General features: G+C 40.3%; 2 protein-coding genes across 5 annotated transcripts in view; both read left to right on the top strand.

The window, feature by feature from the left end:
* Positions 1–13,052, top strand: part of LOC101478310 (enhancer of polycomb homolog 1) — a 38,035-nt gene extending 24,983 nt beyond the window's left edge. For 3 of the 4 annotated variants that reach the window (XM_023155450.3, XM_004551815.6, XM_004551813.5), the window contains 5 exons: positions 84–496; positions 8,028–8,152; positions 8,589–8,736; positions 9,236–9,647; positions 11,368–13,052. In XM_023155450.3, the coding sequence (XP_023011218.1) occupies positions 84–496; positions 8,028–8,152; positions 8,589–8,736; positions 9,236–9,647; positions 11,368–11,440 (1,171 nt within the window). In that variant the 3' untranslated portion in view covers positions 11,441–13,052. Of the gene's footprint in view, positions 1–83; positions 497–8,027; positions 8,153–8,588; positions 8,737–9,235; positions 9,683–11,367 lie in introns of all 4 variants that reach the window. The other variant, XM_004551814.6, reaches the window with a different exon arrangement.
* Positions 13,053–19,669: 6,617 nt separating this feature from the next.
* LOC101478962 (collagen alpha-1(XV) chain) overlaps positions 19,670–26,240 on the top strand; it is a 122,671-nt gene continuing 116,100 nt past the window's right edge. The window contains exon 1 of the mRNA XM_076888308.1: positions 19,670–19,800. Within this exon, the coding sequence (XP_076744423.1) occupies positions 19,787–19,800 (14 nt within the window). The 5' untranslated portion in view covers positions 19,670–19,786. The remainder of the gene's footprint in view (positions 19,801–26,240) is intronic.

Here is a 26,240-nt window from a genome sequence, read left to right as displayed (position 1 = left end):
TTAATGACTAAAGCATGTTTTTCATGTAAACAGACCTTTAATGACTGGTAGTAAAAAGCTCACGTAACATGTTGATGTTTTAGGATCTTGTTGGACAGAGCGCACACAGATGTAGACAACATCTGCCAGAGCCTGGACTCTGACCCAGAGCCCGAACCACTCGCCTCACCACTTCCAAGCTCTCCGCTCCACATCTCCAACGCCAGTACCTCAGAAACCAATACCTCGGACCCAGCCAGCTCCTTCCACCTTCCCCCATCTTCATCACCCCTGTCGTCATTAAAACCGAAGGACCTCAGCCAGATTCTTTTGAACATTAAATCTTGCCGCTGGAGGCACTTCAGACCACGGACGCTATCTCATCACCCTTTGGGTGGAGATTTGTCACGCAGAGGATTTAGGGATTTTAGCTGGACTGTGTCGGGACTAAACCGAACCCTGTCTGGAGGAGCCAGCGCCCAGAATCGCATTGGGCCAGCCACCACTCCTGTAAATGGTAAGTCACTTGTTTATTCTACCATGCTGGTTATTATTTTTTAGGGATAGGTTTACATTACTCAGTCACAAGTGTCCCTACGCATCCAGTTAAATAACATTAGTTGTCTACATGGCTATAAAAAAAGTATACTGAAAGGTTTAAATCCCAAATGTGGGACTCTCTGGGAAGGCTGTTTTCACTTTGTGTTTATTGTCATAGCTCTGAGTGGAAGATGGTAAAACACTGAATTGTGTGTTCGAAGAAATTGGTTCATCTGAGTAAAATATACATTTGTAAGACAATCTTTAATTGGAAATAGGCCAGCACATAAAATGTACAGGCAAATTTTGTTTTCGGAAATGTGTTGCTGGCATCAAATTTTTTAAAAAACAGTAAAATGTTGGTTTTGGAGCCTTGGTACCACTGAGGATCACCTCATCTTTAAACAGTGCTTGCTTGGAGGGCGCTGAAATGAGAAAACCAATTCTTCTAGTTTTGAAAGCAGAGTGTTATCAAATGCTGGTGTAGATACAGTGCTATGCTGTCATGTAACTTCATTACTGAAATTTTGGACTGTAGAATAATAACAGATCTCGTGGGCCATTCAGTGTCCAGTTTTTATGCAGACAGTTTTCCTTTTTAAACCTTAGTCTTACTTAAAATGAACTAGGGCCAATTGGAGACTGTTGTACATCTATGCTTTGTTTTTCTTTGCATGGTAAACATTTCAGTTGCGTTCAGTGATCCACTGTGTTCACTGACAGTGGTTTTCAGAGAGGTCCAGGAATAGATTTTTCACTACAGAACCTGCGTTAGTTTCCAGCTTTGGCTGCTGCATCCAGAGATTTATTTATTTTTTGTCTTTTGGTGTGCATTACACAATGTTGCTATTGATTTTGTTGTTTGTTTGGTTTTTTTTTGCCAATGATCAAACTTTTTTTTTTTTTTTTTAAGTGTTTTGAAGTTTTACGCTATGTCCCAACAGTTCTATAAACGCATTCTGTGCTCAAACGAAGTTTATTATGGCATCAGGAGTGTGCAGCCACTGCTAGCTCCATGTCACAACTATAAACACATCATTTTGTATTTTACTTACACACACACACACACACACACACACACACACACGAAGAAATACAGTTTTGTTTTCAGTTAATTTTACAGCTGCTTTAATTATGGGTGTTCAGTCATCTTCTAAGAATCTGGAGACTTGTTTGGAGTGGGGTTTGTAGAGCACCGTGCTGTACTTTATGATTGTTTTCTTATTGCTTCTTGATTTTGTCAGTTTTCAGCTCATCTTGTGTTTACAAAAACACATCCTGCAGAATTGTTTTTCTGGGTTGCACATGGAGCAGTGCAGTTAGGTTTATCCACGCATAATGCAACAATAATGGTGTTAGTTGGCATTTATTTTGGGATGTGACCTGTGTAACATTTTTTGATGAGGCACCTTAAAGGTAGATTGCGCTGCTCATGCCTAGTAAAATCACAAACTTTGTACTTTCGTTCCCCCTTTCCTTTTCATACATAAAATGATATGTTCCCCTAGCTTGGGGGATTCACTTAGAACATGGCTTTTTCTAAACAGATTTGGAATATCCTGTGAAGTGAATCAATGCTGGAGATAGGAAAACAGGGTGGTGATTTCAGAGACTGGGTAACAATTTAACCCTTTACAGGCGATCGGAGCGGACACGCTCCATTTTGCGTAACTATTTTTAAATCCCGGTAGCACTGCAACCACGTAAGCTAGTGCAATAATTTTTTTTGCATATGAAACCGGAGGAGTTGTACTTACATCTTATGCTATCAGCTTGTCCTAGGTCACAGTTTCCTTCCACATATAGCTTTGCAAAAACTGCATAAAAATCACTTGCAGCAACAAAAACATGATATTCCAGAAACACGCTTCGCCGATCCGATCAGCTGTTTGTAACACTTCCTACGTCCATCAGCGCGAACTATCACATGACCGCATGACCTGCCCGAAACCGGAAGTGACGTCATTTTGCGGAAATGTAGTTTTTTTTTACGATCGGGGCCTTATGAGCCTATACTTGTGTTTTAAAAAGTTATGTTTGAGTTTATGACTTTCTGTGTCGTTTCTGGGATGCTTAGGACTCATATTGCACTGCTGGAAATAGTTTATTTTGATGCATATGCTGTTATTTTGCAAATTTGCACTATAATATTTATTTTCGTTTTTCCTGCAGTATATAAAAATTGGTGTATTTCAAAAATAAAACTATGAAGATACTCAAAATAAATTTCCTGTGGTGGGAAACTAGTTTGTGCAACTTTTTTGTATTTACAGTTTTGAGGGATAAGCCTCTTAAATTTCTCTAACTAGAAATATATGTTAAAAAAACAAAAAAGATTTTCAATTTTTTTTTTTAGTTTATTGCACTTTTTTGCAATTTATGTAATTACTATGCACCTAATGCAGACATATTATTAAAGTTTGGGCTATAATGGTTGTATTGATGTATAGCAACTTGAAATGCTCCCAAAAATGGCTATACAGCATGTAAAAATATAATATAAGCTCTGGCGGACTTGGTTCTATGGTAGGTCTTAAAGGGTTAAAGAGGATATGAATTTACCAGAAGCCTGGCTTGACTTAGTTTACACTTATTTGTTTGACAGTACTGGCAAGTTAAAGAGGAAACTCTTATTGATTTTATTGTGTAACGACAAAAATTAAGCACAGATGAAACCAATTTTTCCTCCATGTCTTCTCAACATTTCGTCTGCCTTTACAAAAAAGGAAAGCAATGAGACTGCCAGGTTACTTACTCACTATCACCAGTTCACTGTTTTGCTGTTCAGCCCTCACAGCTCCTGACAGTGCTTATATCTGTAAAGGATGCTGTAAACAAGTACGGTCAACTCAGACAGATACTCCACCTCTCTCTGTGATGGGACATTTTAGATAAGCAACATGTAAAGTTTAGTCAGCTGAAAGCTGTGAGGAGCAGTGCAGTCCTGCAATACTTTGGTGTAGGAAATAAGTGGTTGTCTGGCAGCTGTGTCAGAATGAGCTGACATGTAAGAATTTGGCCCAAGCAGATTTGTTCAGACATTAAGCGTCATACATTGCAAAAAATCCTCAGTTTAAGAGGAGACACAAATTCATGGGGCTTGTGTGCTCATATTGTCGGTCAAAAGCCCGGATAAATGGGAGTGTTGCGTCAGAAAGGTCATCCAGTGTAAAATCTGTGCCAAACTAAACATGTGGATCCATCTACTGTGGCTGTCCCTTTAGTAAATAAAGAAAGAACCAAATTTCTTTATATTTTAAATATAATTTTAATTTAAAATAAGTCTGGTATCCCCTGCAGGGTGTAGCCTCCCTCACCCTGTGACTGGGATAGGCTCCAGCTTCTTTGTGACCCTGAGTAGGATGAGTGGTTAAGGGAGAGTGAAATAAATGGATAAAATACAGACGTTGGGGAGGTGGGGCGCACAAGGTTATCTGGTAAGGAGCTGGTTCCTGACCAAGCAAGGGCATGAGGGCACCTGTTAGTCTAGCTCAGGGGTGTCAAACTCAAATACACAGTGGGCCAAAATTCAAAACTGGAACAAAGTCACGGGCTAATGTTAATATTTATTGAAATATATTTATTCCTCCAGATATAAGAATGAATCTTTTCTTATGGACTCAAACACGTTTTGCTGAAAAACTGAATATGGAACAAGCAAAGCTTAATACTAAACAATATATATATTAGCTGTATAATACCAGTAGGCCAGCTCTAATAGTAATTTGGTATGGCTTTGCGGGCCAAATGTAATTAGGCTGCGGGCCAAATTTGGCCCGCGGGCCAGAGTTTGACACCTATGGTCTAGCTGATCTATGAATCATTTTATTGACCCAAAATTAACTAAATAGTTGAGTTAGGGTTTTCAGAGAGGGGCAAAGACACACTATTTTATAGGACAAACTTCCTAAAAGCAAGTAGTGAACATTTATACCAAAAATTCAGCTTTTTTTTTTTTTTTTTTTTTTTTTTTTTTTTTTTTTTTTTAATTATTCAAAAACAAAATCTTATTTTTAATTAAAATGTATTTTTTGCCCAGCCTTTGCTGCCACCTTTGAAAAACTTGAAATGAAATGATGTTGATTGTGTGCATGTCCACAGCATGGAGTCATGAGGTGGCAGTCATGTAATTGGATAGCCTGTAATTGGTGGATATCTGAGAAGCTATTTAGCTTCAGATAATAACTGTAAACTACATTTTTTTTGGGGGGGGGGGGGGGGGGGGTTGTCTTCTCTTATTAAGCATTTGAGCTCATTCTTTCAAATCATTGAGCCATAGTTTAAACATGAATAGAGATTTTGCTGTTTACTAGGGCTGGGCCATATTATACCGTTCACGGTAATACCGGTATAATGTTAGGCAACGATAGGAAAATGAAATATCGCGATAGAATATGAGTAAAACGCGCATGCGCAGTGCCTTTGTTTTCATACGCACATGGCCGATTGTTGAGTGAAACAGATGAACCAGAATTGGTTTGTAAAAATGGTGCAACTTCAGTGATGTGGAACTGGTTTGGTGTTTGTCCATCAGATACACGACAAAGCACATTTTTTTTGCAGAACATGCAAGCGGCCGTCGTTATTGCCGTGTTTGTCGGACTAAGATGCTCTTAAATCTGGGAGTAATCTGGGTCCTAAACTCCGTCTTTTTCAGGTCAAACGAACACTGCAGCATCACTGAGAGTTAAAAACTGTCTAAATTCTTTCATCTTTAATAAAACGATCAGCATTGCTGCTTTACCAGGTGTAACTATGAAGTTTAACTTCCAGGCATCCATGAAAACAAAATTTATTACATTTAACGGAGTTAGAAGTTAGCAGGAAGCTAGCGGAAGTTAGCTCGCTAGTTTCGCTAGTTACCTAAGCATGATATAGCACGTTCTGACTGAGAGATATCTGAAAAAATTAAAACGTACAGCTCTGCTATCACTTCCAACATAAATGAAGACAGAAAACTAAAAAGCAGTGACGTTTGTGGGGTTACTGAAGTTGGGCTAGCTGATATATAATGATGTGCTACGTGATCGCTAGCGACACAGCTATGTTAGCATAACATAAACAGTGAAGCTGGAGGACGAACACTAACACTTTTCCACTTATAAAAGTTAACGTTAAGGTTCCTGATAGTTAGAGACAAATGCAATCGCATGGCAGGATGCTGTAAACGGACCAAACTTCAGTCAGGAGAACAACTGAGATAATCCATCCACAATACAAGGTTAGTCATTAATATACTGCAACAACATGGGAATAGAGCAGCTGCCAGAGAATTCAACATTAATGAATCAATGGTACAGAAGTGGAGGAAGCAAGAAGAATGAGTTTAATAAAGTTTGATTTATCTGACTGCTTTGTTTCGCTTAATGTGCCTTATAATCCTGTGCACCTTATGGTCCGAAAAATGCGTACTGCACACTACAGTTTAATGTTGCAAAGCACCTTTTTAATTTCAGTGGATATTATACATGGTTATGCTCAGTATATGTCAGCCCATTTCTACTGGAAATGCCTTTTGGTTAAACTTTCAGCAAGGAATTTGCATTTGCACTGTTACATTTTTATAAAGCTTTAATGTACATAAAAACCAGCTTCTTGTTTAAGTGAAAATAAATGGAAGGTTGTCTTTTTGCGCTAGTAATGTTGTGGAGTTGCATTTTGTCTCGCATCAATTATATCGTCAGTTATATCGTTATCGCAAATTTTCAAATATATATCGTGATAAATATTTTTGGCCATATCGCCCTGCTCTACTGTTTACAATACAGTGTAAAACAAACTATGTATGAAAACATGAAATATATCCCTGTTTGCTATTGTTATTCTTGTCCTAGCTTGACACCTTCTTGGTCACAGTGCAGTGTCGTACACTGTTGAGCTCTCCAACATGTGCAAGCTCACGAAGTGGCCACAAGCCCTGCTAGCATGAACCTTATATCACTGTGCATATACAGGTTTGAAATGTACAGTCATGCCCCCTGAGCATAAACCACTGTGTGACTGTGTTTGAGAGGCCTTCAAACTGGTCTTTCTAGCTTATTATACATTTTTCTGTACCCTGTGGCAAGACGCCTACACCAACCAAACCTTTGGATTGTTCTCTCTAAAAGCCCCCCAAAGGAACTACATTTTATATACATCTGCAGAAAGCCAAGTTGTGTCTGTAACTGCTTGTATTAACAATCATTCTTGAATGATTTTGAAATAAATAAATGCTGCATGTATATGTAATTTATTTTAAATTCATTGAGCAGATGAATTCGACCAGCAGATCGGGTTTACTGGCCGCCTACGTTTTTCTTTTGTCTGCTAAAAAGGCGGGAGTAGCTTGAATTGTAACAATATGGAATCATGTTTTAGTTACTTTATTAATAATGTTATATGAAGTATCTAAAGATTTTTTTTTTTTTTTAATGTAGTAAACCAAACATTATTTCCCTCTTTTGACATGCCTGCAGGCTATCAGCAGCCAAAGAAATCAGCCAGGTTAAAAAATTACGCTAAACCCAACATCTGCTTAGAAATGTGTTGTTTCAGCTTGTTCTTACTTCAGCACCTTCATTTCTATGTAAAACAACGTGTTGGTCGTTGGAAGCAGCTGAAAAGATTAGCTTTCTTCATCTTTAAGCATGTTGATGAAGTGGCTTGATAAAGGACCGTTATTGGCGGCCCCTTTTTCTGACTGATGCTAGAAATTTCACAGCTTTAATCTGGGACTTTAAGAGAAACCACAGTCTTTAAATAAAACTATGGTATGCTGCTAAATTAACCATCTATTAACTTTACAAATGGACAAACTGATGGCTCTTGCTGCATAGCACCTATAGTTAGCTGTTTTAAATTTGCTTTATCTGCTTGCTGCTATCATAACAAATTATTTCCACAAAGGCTGACAGAGCACATTAATCCACATGTTTAATTTGTCACTGATTTTTATGCCAGATGAGCTTCCTGTCGCAGCTCTGCCAATTATCTGAGCCTTTAACAGGCACCAGGAGTACACTAGCTTGTGACTCCCAGAAGCTGGGTGTGTTACTGTTGGGTAGCTGCTAAAAGTGGCTACCTTGTATGTATGCACCAGCCAGGGTTAATATTATGGATAAGTGTTCATTAAAAGGAGTTGAAACAGGAGTAGTGACCTCTTGTGTTGTTTAGCATTGTAAAGGTGAACTACTGCAGTTGCTAGTGAAGGGGGACTGTGTGCCTGCCTGTCGGCAGCAGTGTTAGCTGAAGTTGTGTGTAAGCTGGAGGAGGCAAAGACAGCACTGTTGGTATCAATACTGTCACAAATGAGTAAATAATCCAATAGTAAGCATTTTCAGGATCAATTTTTATCTGGGAATTGATTTAACAACCATAATCTGCTTGCTGACAGCTGGAGCATAAACACACACCCTTAACAGTCCTGCAGTCTTTACTGCTGTGTAGAAGCCAATCCAAGGAATGTTGAAGCGAAAAAGCGCATTTCCCCCATCCTGTTTTTCACCCTTGCCTTTTCTCTCACACAGTGTTCACGGCTGAGCAGTACCAGCAGCACCAGGAGCAGCTGGCCCTCATGCAGAAACAGCAGCTGGAGCAGAGCGAACAGCAGCAGCAACAAGCCAACATTGTTCCTACAACTACCAACACACAGGTCAGTGTGTACCCTTTCTGTACCTTTTTATTGTAGTAGACTCGGGTAGCTGTCCAGTATTAAGAAGGCAACGGGATTAGGAGGAGGTGGTATTACCACAGAAGTGTAATATTCTGTCCAGAATTGCTGGGATGATTCTCAACACTTGTGTCATTCTCTGCAACCAAGTGGCACATTTAAAATGTGCTTTTCTGGCCAAGTAGTCAAACTAAATGAGCCAGACTTCTCCCACTGATTTACAGCTGAAGGTCACTTCCCTCATCCTTAGGAAGTGGGACACATCCTCATTCCCACGAGCAGCATTAATGCCCTTAGCTGATTTGGCCGCAAAAGTGCTGAGCTCAGTTGTTTCAGCAGCTTCATACATTTTAACACAGGAGTCAAGCATTTGGCACAGACCCACATTTTCTTTTTTCTACATGCCTCTGGTTTCCAGGCGCTCATATCCAAGACATTAGACCAGGCCAGCGCCCAGTTTGCTGCTTCAGCCCTCGTCACCACGGATCAGCTGCTGGCTTGTAAGTCCAAAGAGGACCCAGTACCGGTAGTCACGAGTGGAGTCAATGGGATCCTCCCAGGTGCAGGTGAGTGACGCAAATATGTAGTCGCTATGTGCATATATCTTTATGTTAAAAGGAGCATGAGCCAAAGATCTTAGGGACAATTTCCAGGATACATAATAGTTGGAGAGACCAATTTAAAGCAATGTCTTTAGGGCTCAATTTTTGGAAATACTTGGTTTAGATTGTGCATTCATGTCACCTCAGAGGCTGGGGAGAAAAAACAAGCCCAAAAAAAAGCAAACGACAACAACAAAAAATAACGCTGCCAACAGCCTCACAATTACCATAGTGTTGCATCAGCACCTCTGACAGTGTCAACAAACTTAACATAAGCTTCAGAGAGATGGAAGTTATTGCAGCACTGTTGGTTAGGGTTGCATTAGATTGTGCAGGTGCACCTCTGATCCAAAATGGTATTTTGTCATTGCACAGGGAACTTTATAGCTCCAGGTTTGTGTGGCTGCCTGACTACATTAGCTGTTATCATTTGCATTCATGAGACCTTTTCTTCATCCACCAGGTGTTTTCAAAGGTTTGCACCTATCCAGCACAACCGCAGCCCATCACCAGACCAACCAGACGACGCACACTACCACCACCGCAGCCCCCACTTTCCTCCAACCTTCCTCCAACTCGGCCACCCCTTCGCCCGCAAATGCCGTCCCCACTTCCCTCAACTCCAACCCCGGCGCTCATGCAGCAGCGGCACTGGGGCTCCTGGGGTGCAGCGCTGCCAGTGCCACCCCTGCCACCACTCAGGTCCTCCTCGGGAACAACATCTGTCTGGGCGTGTCGTCGGCCGCCAGCCTGGCTGCACGCCATATCCCCCGGACCCTTGGCAATGTGCCATCCTCTGCCTTAAAGCTGTCCACCACCACCAACTTGCAGATCCCCAAAGTATCTGGAGCAACATCCATGGACATGAGCTCCAGGTGAGGCTTTGCTCAGCATTTCTAATGTGTGGCAGGTAAATATAAGTTTGTTTTTTACTAATCTTTATTGTTAAGCTTAAGGGAACTGGGATAATGCTGAGTAAGCATGAAATTGCTAAGTTCTGTTATATGTACTGTACTTACGCTGTGTCCTATAAGAACCATTGGACAAATGTCCCACATGCCTCCATAAAGAAAGATACACTTGTTGAATATGATCACTGTGTGAGATTGTGGCAGTCATGTATGGGTTTGGGTTGCTGTCATGTGTAAACAGGAAACCGAAGCCAAAAAAATCAATTAAAATACAACCACGTCCAGCTATCTTTATGAGAACCATTTTTAGTTTTGTGATTACATTTAGTTCAACGTCTTTTTTCACACAATTTCAAAAGCCTAATTAAGTGCTAACACTTGAAGAAAAGGAGAGTTTAGGTCAGGGCAGTAACTCTCATGCTGCCCTGACCTAACCCCTTCAGAAGCAAAACATTTTTACGCCCCACCCCAACAAATTATTTCCTCACTCAAGCTGAGTTTTATTTTTATTTTTTTAAAGAAGAAGAAAAAAAGACCTCAGTGCAGTAGTATGTCATGTTTAATTCCCCAAGAAATTTATTCTCCATTCAATTTTTTTGTCATCCCCCATCTGTTGGTGCCTCAAAGCTTGAGAACTCCTGGGTTAGGGTAAGGGTTTATCCCTACATGCTCATGCTCAGTTCTTTTTAGCCCCCATGAAAGAGGTTTTGACTTTCCATTCAGGGGAATTTAATTTTGTTCAGGACATGAAGTGACATTAACAGGCCCCTTGCCTTAACTGCATATTGACTAATGAGGCTTACACGTGTCCAGTCATCTCCAATACACAAGAAAATACCAGCGTTTCCCCAGCACTGACTGGGGAAACACTGGTAACAGAGCCCAGAGAATCTTTAGCCAAAATATGACAATTGCTGATCTAAATATCATCAGATAGGCAGCTGGACAGACTTCTTGAAATATTAGGCAGATTTGGCACTCAGAGGTTGCATATTGGATCAATCTGAGTAAAACTCGCTGCTGATAACTACATAGATGACAGTTGGTCACATTTGTAATATCAGTCAGCACTATTCGTTGCTTCAGTTCAAAACTCGAGTCGGAGTTACAATTTTTTTTTAAATATTTTGTTCCCCTGTTGTTTTATTGGCGTAGTTGCCACATCACTTCCTTCCGTCCTGCCTGTACACACCCTTTCAGAGTTAAAGGATTTCAGCATCATTACACTTTGTGGCATTGCGTTCTGTTCATTTTGTTGTTGTTGTTTTGACTGACTTCACACTGTCACAATCTTTAATTAATTTACAGCAGAACCAAAGCTGCCCAGACACAACATAAACCTACCTGAATTGAAGAAACATAAACATGCATAGAGGAAGAGATATTTTGATATGTATTCATTCAGTCATCACATATTACACAGACTGTACAAAACAACTCACAAGAGACTTTATTGTAAGATTGTCAGTGTTGCAGAAGTCTCAGATTTACTTTTATATCATGTTTGTTTCGAGATAAGCGCTAAAGCTTTTGCATTACGAGACACAATCCCTGGTTTAAGTAGTCAGCTGGACCTGGCAGATATGACCAAAATAACTGCCAGCAAGCCACAAGTGGCACATAAAGTGTGTGGGAGAAAAGTTTGAAGAACAGCAGGGATTAATGTTTTTCTTTGTCTCCACAGGGAAAATCACGATGAAGAAAAGCCAGCACTGAACAATATAGCAGACAACACAGTGGCCATGGAGGTGACGTAGTAGCGGTGCAGCAAATAGTCCGCTCTTTAGGTGCTGTGCATCGTAGCATCGGGAATGCAAAAGGGACGGCAGGACTCGGACTCGCAGACGGGACGTGTGGCCGCGGCCGCTCGCAATTCTCATCTCTCTCATACTTTTTAAACCTTTTCTTTCTTCCCTTTTGGTTTTTTTTTGTTACTGTTAAAAGTAAAATATTGACACCTGTAAATTATGAATATGGCAAAGTTAGTATCTGTACAGTAACTTCATATTTGTAATATCCTCCCCACCACCCAGTGTATATATACTACTTGAATACAGAACTGTCCATTTTTGATGTTTTGCACTTGGGAGTCAAAGGAAAAAAAAAAGTGAGCCAAGTAACTTGTGGCGAGTGTGAGAGACGTGCGAGTTGTATAGAGAAGAGTTTTATTACATCATGTGCATGGTGCGGAGCCTGCTGTTTTTATCTATTTATTGTGCTGTGTTTACAGTTTCTTTGTTTTGTTTTTTTAATTTTTGTTTTGTTTTGATTTTTATTTGTACACTGTACCTTTTGTTGGTTCCTGTGCTGTAGTAAATGTTAGGTAGCTACGGACTCCTGGGTATTTTTGTATATTGTGAACACAAAGCAGGTCTCACCCCCCCTACAAACACACACACAGATTTATTTTGGCTCCCCGTGCTTCTCTCTGTGGATCGTGTTAAAATCAGTGGTGACATACATACAGACAGACCTGGAGGCCAGGAGAAGTGGGTGGAGGAGGTGGTTGAAGAGGAGGTGGTGTGGTTCCCTCATGGAGAGGCACTCCTCTCTTCAGGGGGCTTCCATTAACATTATCCCAATTACAAGTAACAAAACAGGGATGAAGTCTCTTCCCAGAAGCTTCTGCCGCTTCTGATTTAAGCACTATTGTATTTTTTCTTTTTTTGATGGTTTTGATGAATATCAATGCTGCTTTTATATTTTATTTGTTCTTTATGGGGTTGTCCTTCATTTTCATGCAAGCGGAGTCCCCCGTTTTTGTATTTGTTTTATCCCACAAACATTTTTATGTAAAAGAAAATCAGTTATTTTTGTATTTTTTTTCTCTCTCTTGTGGTAAACTTGATTGTAAGCCTTCGTTCATTGAAAGACTTCATTCTTTTGTTTGTTTGTTACTTGTTCATGCATAGGTGATAAGGGAGGTGAATGGACAGTAATCGCTGTACGTGTTTCGTCATTCCAGTTTTTAATAACAAAAAATGCTAATGAAGGGGCAGAGAGTTGTGAGAAAGCATCTGTTCTCTCCTCTCTTCCCTTTTCTTCAAGTTCTTTTTTTTTTGTTTATTTCTTTTTTCTTTTCTTTTTTTTCTTTGAAAAAAGAATCTCCAGACGGCTGCAAGGCCAAAAACCACAAGTATTGGGTGCCTTCCTTTGGGGAATTTTATGTTCTCTCTTCTATGAAGAGTTAGGCACAAAGGCAGCATTACTTAGTAGTGCTTCTCGTCTTTGTCAGAATCTGAATGCCCAGTCCAATGGCAGGATATATCCTTGAGGTTTACTTGTCCCACCTGGAGGCTGAAAAGACTAAAAAAATGTGACAAAACTCTCACTAAAATAAGACAATAAAGCCCAGGGCATTAAATGTGATTTGTTCAGACCCTTCTTTTATATGTGTGTGTCTGTGTGGGTGTTTTCAAGGTTGCCAAACTGTACAGATAATACAAGTGAGGTTAACTTTGGTTTATCTGCGAGTTTACTTGTACATGGTCAGAAATGTAAAGGGTATACTTAGGCACCCACTATCAGGTCTAAAACAATTGTGACACTGAATTCCTCAAGCAGTTTCACTGGTATTTACATTGGAAGTCTTACTGAACAGTATGTTCAAATTACACATATATGAATGTCATAAATAATGTAGGATATTAGTAGTTTGATATTTAAGCTCTGGCTATATAAGTCGGCCACGCCAATGTTTTACCCATGTTTTAAATAAAGTCTTTGGGTTAAAATTTAAGTCAAATTACTAAAACTGACTTGGATCTTTCAAAAATACTCATTACTTTATTCTGTTGCATGTAAGGAAAGATTGATAGCTCTCACAAGTGTGATTCTTTACACTTTAGTTGTGAGATGGGAGTACTGTGCCCCCTCCCCCAAAAAAGCAGTGCCCTTACTTTATTTTTGTTTGGGGTTATTAGTTAGCTTAAACTAATTCTGAAGGTCTTTCAAAGTTTTTCTGTGGACATTGGCTACTTTTTCACTCATTTCAGTTTTTGTACGTTTTTTTTGTTTGTTTGTTTTGCTAAGCAACTTAATGCAAACCTATGAATCATGACCGTAAAAGGATGAACCAGTGTCTCCATAAAAGAACCAGTTTTAGATTGTAATCCTTAGCCTGCCAGTAACAAAGTGCCTGTCACAAAACACATGATTTGTTCCCATTTCAGTGTAAAGGCCAACACAGGCACAAAATAGCATTTCTGCACCAACAAGGCCATTCCTGAAGAACTATTAGCCAAAATCCATTATAACCAGTGTTGGGAAGGTTACTTTTAAAATGTATTCCACTACAGATTACAGAATACATGCCCCAAAATGTATTTTGTAACGTATTCCATTACGTTACTCAATGAGAGTAACGTATTCGGAATACTTTGGATTACTTAATATATTATCATGCTGTTTACAACTACATGAATGCACTATTGCTGTGTGATTTATTACTTTTACTGAAGGTTATTCGCCATACCAATAGCAACTAGATTTTTAAATCTTAATATAAAATGAGTAACAGTAGGGTGGACATTAGGTAAGCACTTTTTGCAGCAGTCTCATAGAAAACTATTCTATATGAGATTCTATATGATATAAAACAGCTCCGCAGCTCCGAACCGTAAAGGCATAAAACCGTAAAGAGACCTCCGGCTAATACGTCGGGCTCCGTGTCGGGCTCGTAGCCGAAAACTAGCTTTACTTTGTTGTCGGGGTCAACTTTGTATATGTATATATATGTATATATACATTTACATGCTTCCATCTCCCGTTTCTGGTCGGTGACATCTCGTACTTTTCGACTCCTTTTCTCCCTCCTTTGCGCTCACAGACACATAAATGATATGACAGTCCATTCTCCCTGCAGCACGGACTACACTGCCCATGAGGCTACATTCTTTAGGGCTATACCTGTAACACTCTGCCTATTGTCTTCATATTAAATCATTTTTGTGAATCATTTTATAAAATATTTCTTCACATCATTATGTGGGCCGCAAGTAGGGGTGACATGAGAGCCTCTTAATGCGCGTTTTGGTTTGTTTTCCACCAGCATGGACACCAAAAACAGAGTTCATAGCCTTATGAAACAGGAAAATACAGCTGTGTAATCCATTCATTTCAACAAAGTAACTGTATTCTGAATACCACCTTTTAAAATGGTAACTGTAACGGAATACAGTTACTCATATTTTGTATTTTAAATACATAACGGCGGTACATGTATTCCGTTACTCCCCAACACTGATTATAACTTAGCAGTCCAGTGTGACCTTAAAAGATTGGAGGAAAATAGACAGTTGGAGGACAAAAGATGTGTCAGGGGTTAAAAAATAAGCTCAGCAGATGAACAATATCTAAAACTCCTTAAGAAGCGGGTGGCGGGGCAGGGCAGCAAAGACCTGACACAGATCTGACAGATGCATGAGGCCCTTCAGTTGATGTATCTATTGTTCACTGAAGCCTCAGCAGAAATGGTCTTGGTGAATAGGTGATTGTTCTAAACGTCCTCTGGCATTAACATCAGCACAAAAACTGTGTGCCATAAGCTTTAAAGCAAGTGTGGCCACTCTTTCAATGATGAGGATATGCACATCCTGGACGGAAAGGAGCACTGGTTTGTAAAAGGCAGACAGCCACCTCTGAACCAAAGAAGGGGCCTAAGAGTACAATATTTGCCATCTTTTAGTGCTGTGATTGCAGTCATTTCTCCAGTTCTTTGTGAACAGCCCTTGGGATTAATAAGTTGGTTTCACAATAGTTGATGTGCAATCTTGTGGCTCACTGTTATGCATCTATCTTGTTTATAAGGTTGGGGAACCCTCCAGTCACCCAAGTTTAAGAAGTCAATTTGATGAGTATTTATCAGACTGAAAATGTTGCATCCAGATCAATGAAAAAATGAAATAAATATATGTTAGAAATAATTCTAAAAATTGATAAAAGACCAGGATGATCTAACTTAATTTATTATCTAATGAAGTGGATATCTCCCCTTGGTGGATTGCAACCTTAAATCAAAGATCTAGTTTAGCCTGCCCAGGACAGCAGCACCAGGGCAGGGCCAGGCCTTGGTTAAAGAAGCTAAACTGATCTGCCTTCTAATAGGCCCACCAACCACACCAGGGGCTCTGAGAGTTTGGTGCCTTGTGGTTGGGTGGCAGTCAAGGGGCAAAGATCCTTGCAGACTCTTCAGCTTCCAAAACTAGCTTGAGGTACATGGCATTGACTCCTCCAAGGTGATGTTATTCATGCATGTCCTTCGAGGAGGAGGTCCTGGGGCAGACTAAGGAATCACTAGAGATCCATAGATCCCCCCCCCCCCCCCCCCCGATGCGTTGAAAGAGGTGCCTAGACTGCTGCCTCCTCTACCCAAACTCGGATTAATGGTAGAAAAGAGATGGATGGATAGATTATCTGGCCTGCTGAGTGGTAATTGTCCAAGCTGAGCTCCAGCTTTGTTTGGTAAATTATATGAAACAAGGACATCCTAACACAGCTGTATATCACTAACTGATAGTGGCCCACCATCTTTTCCAAATATGGTCCCTTCTAACTGAAAACAGGGTTCAAAATGCTAAACCTGAGACATTTGGGAGACACCATCTCTGTTTTTAAGATTTGGTTTCAGATGTTCCTTTTTAATAAAGCTTATATCCTGACAGTTAACTGCAGGTTTCTTCCTGTTAAAGAGGAGTTCTTCTTCCCCACTGTCACCAAGTGCTTCTGTTGGGGTTCTCTCTCTAATATCATAGACTCTATAAAGACCACTTAAATGGCTTGCTGTGAACTGGCAGGATATAAATAAAACTGAATTGAAAAGCTTCAAAATAGTAGTTCACAAACCAGTGGGTGAAAACCAGAGATGGGCAGTAACACGTTACAAGTTACAAGTAATGTGTTACTGTAATCCGATTACTTTTTTCAAGTAACAAGTAAAGCAAGGGATTACTATTGCAAAAAAGGTAATTAGATTACTGTTACTTTCCCGTAAGCACACTGCGTTACTGCGTTACTAAAACTGTGATTTTTTGCGAGAGTGTCTCATGACAGTGACGTGAGCGAGTGCGACGTTCGTGGCAACAGCTGTGTGCAGATCAATGGATCATATATCGAGTGCGGGAGAGAGTATGAGCGTGCAGCGTTTAAAGCGTGGAAGTACTGACCTTACTTTGAGGTTGATTCCGTAAAAAGTGACAAAAACATTAGCGTTCGCTGTTCACTGCGTGGGAAGAAAACTTCTTTTTACAGCGAAAAAACCTTTTTCCATTTGATTACATTTTATATGATGGATTATGCAGAAAAAGTAGAATTGGGCTGAAAGATCTATTGCTATTAAGGTTGTAAATCATGTTTTTAAACTTTTTGGGGGAAGTAATCAGTAATTAGTTACTGATTACTTTTTTCAAGTGACTTGACCAACACTGGTGATAACACAGTGGCTATGTCGTTGTTTTATATCGTCTATGGTGGGATCACTCTGCAGCATGGTCTCTAGTTACCTTTGCGCAGAGCATATCTAGCTGTTTCCTGTTTTCATGCTAAGCTGATACCTCAGCTACATATTTAATCTTCTCATCTAACCTTTAGCAAGAAGGCAAAGAAGGGGAAATATCACCTTCAAATCTCACCAAACAAATAAGAATACATCTCGCTGGTGCAGAAACGAAAACTGTCTGCAACAGCTTCAGTCGACTCAGCGCCCCTTCCTTTATTTACAGTTGGCTCTTTATCAGCGTTCGAGCATGAATAAAACAACACAAATCCAGCGTAGAAACTCAGCAGTGTAGATATCTCTTTCTCATCACGGGCCAAATTACTCCCAAGTTTTTCAATTTAGCTGCGCTGGAGCGCTGCCAGCATTATTCAGTCACAGATTACTCAGTTGCAGAATTGAAATCATTCAACAGTGAGACAACTGGCCCAGTGCACAATCTGCAAGGTGGGCGTTAACCCTGCAACATTTCTCCTCATTACTACAGCAAGCATTTTTTTTCTTCTTGCCTTTTTGTGGTGAGACTTGAAATAAAGTTGCTTTTCTCATCAGCTCTGAAATATATCACCAGTGTCATCAGGGGGTGAATAGCTGCAACTGTAGCTCATATCTTGATTTTTTTCCTCCATTAAATTCACTGCACACCCCCCACCCACCACAACCACCGCCCCATGGTGACTTATGTGCATGAGTCTGCAGCTGCTTTTTCAGGAGTAATTTAGTATTTAAGGGAGTAAACCATGTGCAAGGTGACCATGTTTGTTTTGTTTTTTACAGAGGGTTGAGTAATTCATCTTCTCACGTTGCATTCTCAGAAGTTTCAAATTTACAGTTTCCTCACACATTTTGTTTTCTGCCAAATTCCTCTACAGTCATAGCACATCATGGGCAAGCGAGATCTAAAGGGGTGATTGGCGTCACAGTGCTGACAGCACTTTTCAGCTGTTGGCCACCCCTGGATCAGATATCCCCATCAGGGTGCAGGGCCGGGCCTGCTAACACTGCTCACACTTTTTCTGTCTCCCAGCAGACAACAGGTGTAAAGCCGGAGGCAGGAGTTCATGTGGTGGTGACTGACGGTCTGGCTCTGTGAAAAGTGACCCCACTTTCCAAGTAACCGAGAGCATAAAATGACACGCACGCCTAATTACTAGCAGGAACGAGGATGTCAGGATTTGAATCCTCAGTTTAACAGCCAAGCGGCGTTAATGTGGGGAGTTTGTTTTCCCCGCTCTGTGGTGGTTAAAAATACTGATCCCAGTGCTGTGGCTTTAGCCGGAGCCTCTCTTCTCGCTGCAGTTTTTTGAACCGCGGCTGAAGTGCTCAGACCCTCTAAAGAGGAAATGACTCACACAGGCTGTGGACGGCAAAGTGCAGCAAAGTACAAGAGCTGTCTTTCTAACAGTGGTTCAGAGGAACTAGAGTGTGAAGAGCTGCGTGTGGACGCTCTTAACCACACAAGAGATGGTTTCATCCTGAATGCTGTGGACCTTAGACTGAGTACCACTGCAGCACTAAAGAAACCGCTTCACTGACTTCATCATTATTCCCCGTGCTAGAAAAGGCGGTCAGAGTCTTTTCCATATATAAATCTTATTTTATTTATTTTACAGTTTGATGGTGGTTATATGGTTACAGACAGCTCTTATATGAACACGCTATGGCACATAAATCTTTAGATATCTACAATCTACATGTTGGCTCTCCTAGTTAATGCACTGAATCAGATACTGAATTTATTTCTACATTTCTAAAACAACATCTTTAGGCTATTTCCATCTTTCTGCATCCATCTATTAATTGTTTTCTGTATTTACAAACTACACATCGTTGCTTTGTATTTTGGTAGGAAGATGGGGAATAGCTGCTGTGATTTATTAAAATGTGCAAGCATATGTAGAGAGACAGAATATAATACTTAAACAGAGTTTGCACAATTAAAAAAAAACTTGAAACTCAGTATCTGGTGTGACCACCTTTATTATTCAACACAGCCTGAACTGTCTTTGACATGTTTTCTTGTGATTTTCTTAAGTAGTCTTAAGGAATAGTTCTCCATACGTTTTGAAAGACATTCAAAGCTCTTCTTTAGATGTTGGCTGCCTTTTATTCCATTTTCTCTCAAGTTGATTCAACATGTCTTCAATCATTTGCCTCCTTTAGGGGTCAGAACAGTGGATCATCTGCCTCCATCTCATCCTGTCTTTTTCTGTCAGACCAACTGTCTGCATGTCCTCCTTCACTACAACCACGAATCTTCTCTGAGGTCTTCCTCTGCACATGTCCCAACCATCTCAACCAGGCCACTCATTCTTTTTCAATTTGAGCTGGACCTCTGATGTTCTCATTTCTAATCTTGTTCATCCTGGTCACTCCCAAAGAAAATCTTAACATTATCAGCTCCATTTCCTCCTAGAACATTACAGCTTTCACCGGATTAGCATGCTTCAACTAGGCATTAATAGCAGATGCAGCTGTAACTGATCAGTGTCCATCAGGCCTCACCTGACTGCTAACCAGTGAGCGTTTGTGCCCTTGCTAACTTTGAAGTATTTTAATGGAACGAGCTGGGAAATAATATGAGCTGGTGAACAAGCCATCTAAAACCTTTATGCTTCGATTTTGGTGAGTGAAATTCTCCACCCAAAAGTTCAAAGATTGTTTTTTAATAAAGCCAGCATTGCGAGGCCTAGGTCCATCTGTTTACTGTCTGTGGTGTCATGCTGCAGCAAGACCATGGCAGAATATTGTGGCTGTCTGTTTTGAGAATTTTGGTACAGTGTAAATGATACTGTTCCAACAGCTAACTTTACATTAAAGAAGCGCTTCACACTGCTGCTTTTGCTTTTGCTCCTGTCAAACTGTCAACCTTTGACTGCACCTGATTTCCAGTTTCCATGAACAGGTTGAAATGTGAGAGAGAGGTTGTTGTATTTGGTTGCTCTTCAGGCCTGAAAAGCCAAGGAAGATTTAAAGAAAATTGTAAAAGACCTTTCACGGTGCTTTGCTTGAGTCGGAGAAAAGAAACTACCCTCAAACACACACACTCATGCAGACGCTACATGCCTCCACAGCCTATACTGCAATCTCTTGTTTCATGCCAGTGGCACAAAGGTCTACAATCACTGCGCCATTCAGGCTGCCTCAGAGTCAATAAAGTCTTGTCTGAATTCGTTCTCGTATCAAACCACAGAGGCTGTATGCTAATATTATCCCTCAGACAGACTTCTTGTTCCAGTGTTTGGCTCTGGCTTAGTGTTTCGCTGTGCCAGGAATGAGCTGCCACTTTGATGACACATTAAAATATTCCAACACGAGAACAGAGAAATCCATCTCCCCACTGAGTGCTGCCACTCGCAGAAAGGCAGATGCATTGTTGAAGGTGACTGTGGGGGAATGTTAATGAGAGATGGGCTTGTTAGGTTTTTGTTTTTTTTTTTTCCATTATGCATCCAGGGGACTTAGCTTTGAAGGTTGCGTATAGCTGTGTCTGTTTTGTTCTCTGTCTGATAAAAATTTGAAACGGTATTGATCAGACCACAGGAGTGGCTTTTTAGATGGAAGGAAAAACCAGATGAAAGTGGCTCGAATGGAAGTTTTTAACACTATGGATGCTGGCTTTATATCATGTTTGAAGTTCATCTACAATTGCATGTTCAGTCTTTGAAATTCAACCTTGTTGTGTGGCGTATGAGTATTAAACCAGGGGCATGGGCTTTTAATTATATTTTCCTAGAGAAAATGAATAGTGATAACTGAGAAAAAGCAGTTTTACAGCTTTAAAGCACAAGTCTGAGTTAATCTTGAACAACTGAAGACAAATTCAAGTAATCTTTAGCGTTGCTTTAAGTGTTAAACTCAAGTCCGAACCACGTCTGAAGTAAAATGCAGGAAGAAATGCAAGTTGTTAATGTTTCTAATAGCTGTGTGTTTCAAAATATTAAGTCCAAGTCAAGTTTTAAGTCTAAATTAACAAAGTTAAAATAATTTCAGACAAGTTTTTCAGCTTGAACTCTCTCAAAACCACTTTTTTTTTTTTTTTTTTTTTTAGAGTTTAAACTGAACTAAACTCTCTACTTTCGCATTTGATTTTTAGTGATTTGTATCGGGCAACTGTGCAAACACACAGTTCAAAAGATTTTGGTCAGCATTGATTGGTCTGATGTAATGGTCTTGCTCGAAAACATCTGGATCGAAGCTTCTTGAAGTTACAGTCCATGCTTACAGTTCAAGGAGAGACCCATAGATTATCAATCTGCTGTGAACAAGAGACCATTTATTTCGCAATGTAGTCACGTCTCCTCACATAGAGATGGGACTAAATTCATTCAACTCCATAAATGTAGCTCTCCGCCTCCCCCTTCATGCTCCCATTTTCATTCTCTTTTCATCACAACCCTCAGCTACATTCACCTCAGTAAAAAAAAACAAAAAAAACACCACTGCAGTGCAGTTAATGGGCTCTGTCAAATTCATCAGAATGAAATATGTATGTCAATTTGTTTTAATTTCCACCTCATAGCTTTCACACTTTTTTTTTCCCTCCTCCTTTTTGTAATAAAAATGTAATTTCACTCTTCTTCTGAGAACATGTAATTGGGGTCTTGGTACAACTTCCTGTTGAACACTTTTAATTGAAATGTATTTTTCTGTTCCTTTCACAACAATTGCAATGATATTTCTTGTTATAACTTATGCAGTTATTACTTCTGCCACCAGAACCTCTTGGAGTGTCCTCTGGCATTAGGAACATGTATCCACTCGGCCTTGTGAGTTTCAGCGTGGAGTGTCTGTGGATCTGGTTTGTTCCAGTTGTTGTTGCTGGGGAGTTTAGGAGCTGGTTCAAGCCTTTGGGCTCTTTGTCGTTCCTGAGCAGTTTTTGTAGTGTGGCAGGGTGCATTGTCTGGCAATTATGGGGCTTGTCATGCAGGATAATTGCCAAAACCCAAGGTTTTCCATCAGTGTGGTATCCATTTCACCTGTCAGTGGTTTTAATGGTCCAGCTGATGTGGGTAGAATATGACAAATATTTTGTCTTCTTTAACAATTCTTAAGTAACACATTTATCCAGTCTTGAAGAATGTGTTGTTGTGGGGGGTGTTTTGTACGCTGACATTTGTCGGGCTGGAAAGGGTTTGTCTTCACACTGCAGTTTGTTGATGATGTGTTGATCAAATTCTATACTACTCACTAATCGCTTGACTGAAAGCAACTGACAGTCATTGTTTCAAATTGTTCAGCCATTGCTTTAAATTGAGAATCAATGAATACTTACACACAACACAACAGAAATCCACACACACTTGGGTGCCTGATGCCTGAGTACCACAAAGCGGGTAGCTGCAAATAAATGACAGAAATATAATTTTCAAGTCGTGCACATCTGAAAACTAACATAATTAACAATTTGTCCATTATTTGTAACTTATAGGAATCATCAAGCATGTGCTTGAAATGTCGCAAAACGAGGATAAACTCATTTTCCTTTGAGCGCACTGATAATCTGTGCAGGGATCAATTTGCCTTTGCTTTCTGTGCCAGCCTGTTCATTTCTCAGGGTGTCAAACTCCGTTTCAAAGACATGTACAAGGTGTCCTTTGACGTTTGTGCCATGAAGCACCAGGCTTTGCTATGGTCTGCCACTCCCAAATTGTCTCACATGGATACTTCGGATCATATTGAAACACACTCTCAATGCACAGTTTTTCAGCATGCACTGTCAGTGTTGTGTCATATTTTAACCCAAATTTCTATATTTTCCTAAATCTAAGTAGTTTTTAGGACCCAAAAAGCCAGTAAAAATGATTCACAAAACACAACCCCCCCATCTCCAGGCTGTCAACATTATAATCTACAGTACTAACACCCCTCCAACCTTCTACTGCAAAATTCTTTAAGAGGGACTTCCCTCTCATTGTCCAGTACTGCCCTGGCTAGTGACATGAGACACAATATCTGGCATTTAGACTCTCTTACATAGAAAAGCAGAGTCCAACAATGATAGGAAGTAGGACAGGACCCCCAAGAGTGTAGACACTGATAAAGACCATCAGGGGGAGACTTAAACCCTTTCTCTATATGGCCAGGTTGAGGTGGGGAGGAGGTGAGACGGGTCTGAATCTGATGGGCGTGGGTTGCATTGAGCTATGGATTTGCAGAACAAAACACATTATGGGCTTGTCTACGATTTGGACATGGAACTGCTTCCGCCCTAAGTGAGAGATCAAGTCCATGGCTTAAAGAAAGACAATATTTAATAGTCCACAATGTTAAAAGATTGTTGTTGTTGTTGTTGTTTTTAATCGTGCAAAAATGCTGACTTAAATAGATGGGGGTAAAAAAAAAAAAAATCACAGAGAACCATGCCCGGGCAAAAACAAACGAAGAGGGGGAGAAGGCTTTAAGCCAGCTATGTAGAGCACCATCAGATTATGAAATCAAGACTGCTGGTGACTCTCATCTCAATTAAAAATGAATAAACAAATCTTGAAAAAGAGTTTTTTGTAAAACAAAAGGCCAATGCTGCCCCTCAACTGCTACACTTCCTCTGGCTTCTTATGCAGATGGGCGAGCCGCCACAGCTAATCAGCACTAAAGCAGCATAAACACAGGAAGCAATTAGCTCAACCCACATCGCTTTGGTTCCTAGCAAACATTCCAGGCTCCGGCTGCATAGGTAACCCTCTAATGTAATTGCCATCTTGTCTTACGTCTCCCTGCAATATCCCTTATTCACATTAGTAGTCACATCAACCTGGAGCTTGCCCATTTCATTTCACCATTGGATGTTTTGTTTTCTCCATTGTCACTTGATTTGGCAGACTATCACTGACCTTTGACGGTCTATGGTTAATGTCTAGTGGTCTGTGAAGAGCACTAGACACTTTGGTAGCTGATTTAAAAAACAGACACTTTAAATGTGCTGGTCCATTTAGATGCAAGTAACATTCAACTATGCCATCAGGATCTGTCAGAAGTCCAGTATTTGAGACCCTGAAATGAAAAATTATAATTTTACAAAGCAGTTCTACAAATGCTCACAACACAAGGCTTTGCTGGCTTTGGCTATCCATGTCTGTTTAATAAAATGCAATTTCTGGGCTAATGAAAATCCACAAGTCTAAGTTATTTGAACATAAAGCAAAAGCTAACCTATATTTGCCCACAATACTTTTCTATGATGTTCTTCAGTAGCTTGTTCCAGCATTTCAGCATGGATAGGGTGCATAAAATGTGCCCTAATGAATACAAAAGATGACCAAAAATACAATACAATGACCCAGTTTGTAAAAAAATAAATAAATAAAATGAAACACTTTTCCTTTGATAGCGCTCCACAGGGCCTTTGACCTATTGAAGAATAACAATGGAGCAATCCGATAGGGTAACATTCAGCGTGCGATGAGGTAAGTGTCGGCTTATTGATCTTGCAACGTAACCTCCCCCTTTACAACTTCGATCACCAGGTCTGTGGAGCTGCTGCTCTGCCCACTCATCACCGAATGTTTTGCACCAACACTCAAGTGTCCTCCCCCGGACTCTCTCTCACAAACGCACGCGCGCGCACACACACACACACACACACACACACACCCTCTTGATAGTTTTCAGAAAAGACAATCTTTGCTCTGAGACGAGGCGAGGAGTGAAGTGACCTTTCAATCATTCCTCCGGGGACGGTGAGGGGCGGAGCTTCTCCCTGACAGAAGATTGGAAAAATGCCTGCCCAGATTTTGTTGCTAGGCAGCGAGACCCAGCAATGACAGTGTGTCAACAATAAGAAGAGAATGAGAAATAGATTGTGCCTGGTCGCTTGAGATGAGAGGGCATTTGATTCATGGCTGCTGTGTGTGTGTGTGAGCTCCTACCGTTGTTCTGGGCAGTGTTGAAACACTTATTTTTCCTTTATGTCAAACTCACATTGAGATGAACCTCACCTCACCTTGTGAAGACGCAACAGAGGCAGGTTTTGCGTTGGTTAATGGTGCTTTGAAGGATCTAAACTGTACATCACAAATGGCTGATGGTTTATAATGTATTAATGTATTCTTTAATCTTGAGCTTTTTAGCAGTATCTAACAACATTATACTGATGTAGTTTTTTTTAAAAATTAGGTAGAAATGTACTCCTAAAAAGGTTCTAAAAACCCATTACATTTCTTACTTAACAATTTGGATGATCATTAAGGTTACAAGGCTTTTTTTGTGGGGGGGGGGCATTTCACATCTTATGTTTATTTCATGTTTTTCTCAGAGCTCTTCTCTTGGCCAGCCACAGAGTGAGTGGAAAAAAAAGATCTGTTATGACATCTATTTACTAATGGACACATTGGTGTTTGAGGGTTTAGTTTTAGTTGGTTTTTCTTTCTTTCTCAGTTCCCTTGTCTTTTCTCTGTGGTTGTCTTTGCCCCCCGGGTTTTTTCTTCAAATTCATCTTTTTTTTTTTTTCTATATCTTCTTGTCATCAAGTTTCTAGCATCCAGCCTTAAAAGCAACAACTGCAATCAAGCCTTTGTGATAGGTTTGAATGAATTTTTTACATCACTGTGGAGGAATTTTGGCCCACTCATCTTTGCAGAATTGTTGTAATTCAGCCACCCTGGAGGGTTTTCGGTCATGCCACAGCATCTCAATCAGATTCAGGTCAGGACTTTAACTAGGCCACTCCGAAGTCTTTCTTTTGATTTTCTTGATTTCCACTCCGAACCCAAGTGTGCTTCAGCTTGAGGTCATGAATAGATGGCTGGGACATTCTCCTTCAGGATGTTTTGGTAGGCAGCAGAATTTATGGTTCTTAACACAGCAAGCCTTCCAGCTCCTGAGGCAGCAAAACAGCCCCAGGTCAACACAATACAATCACCATATTTTATGGTTGGTGTGAAACGCTGCGTTACTTTTACACCACATGTAATCGGACACACACCTTCCAAAAAGTTCAACTTTTGTCTTAGCAGTCCACAGAGTGTTTTCCCAATGTTTTCTGGCAAAACTGGGAAACTTTATATAACCCTTTTGTTCAGCAGTGGATTTTGTCTTGGAACTGTGCCAAACATGCCTTTTTTTCG

This window comes from Maylandia zebra, linkage group LG9 (genome assembly GCF_041146795.1).
Source record: "Maylandia zebra isolate NMK-2024a linkage group LG9, Mzebra_GT3a, whole genome shotgun sequence".
Classification (NCBI taxonomy): Eukaryota; Metazoa; Chordata; class Actinopteri; order Cichliformes; family Cichlidae; genus Maylandia; species Maylandia zebra.
Note: the sequence above shows the minus strand (reverse complement) of the source record. Positions and strands in the feature narration are given on the sequence as shown.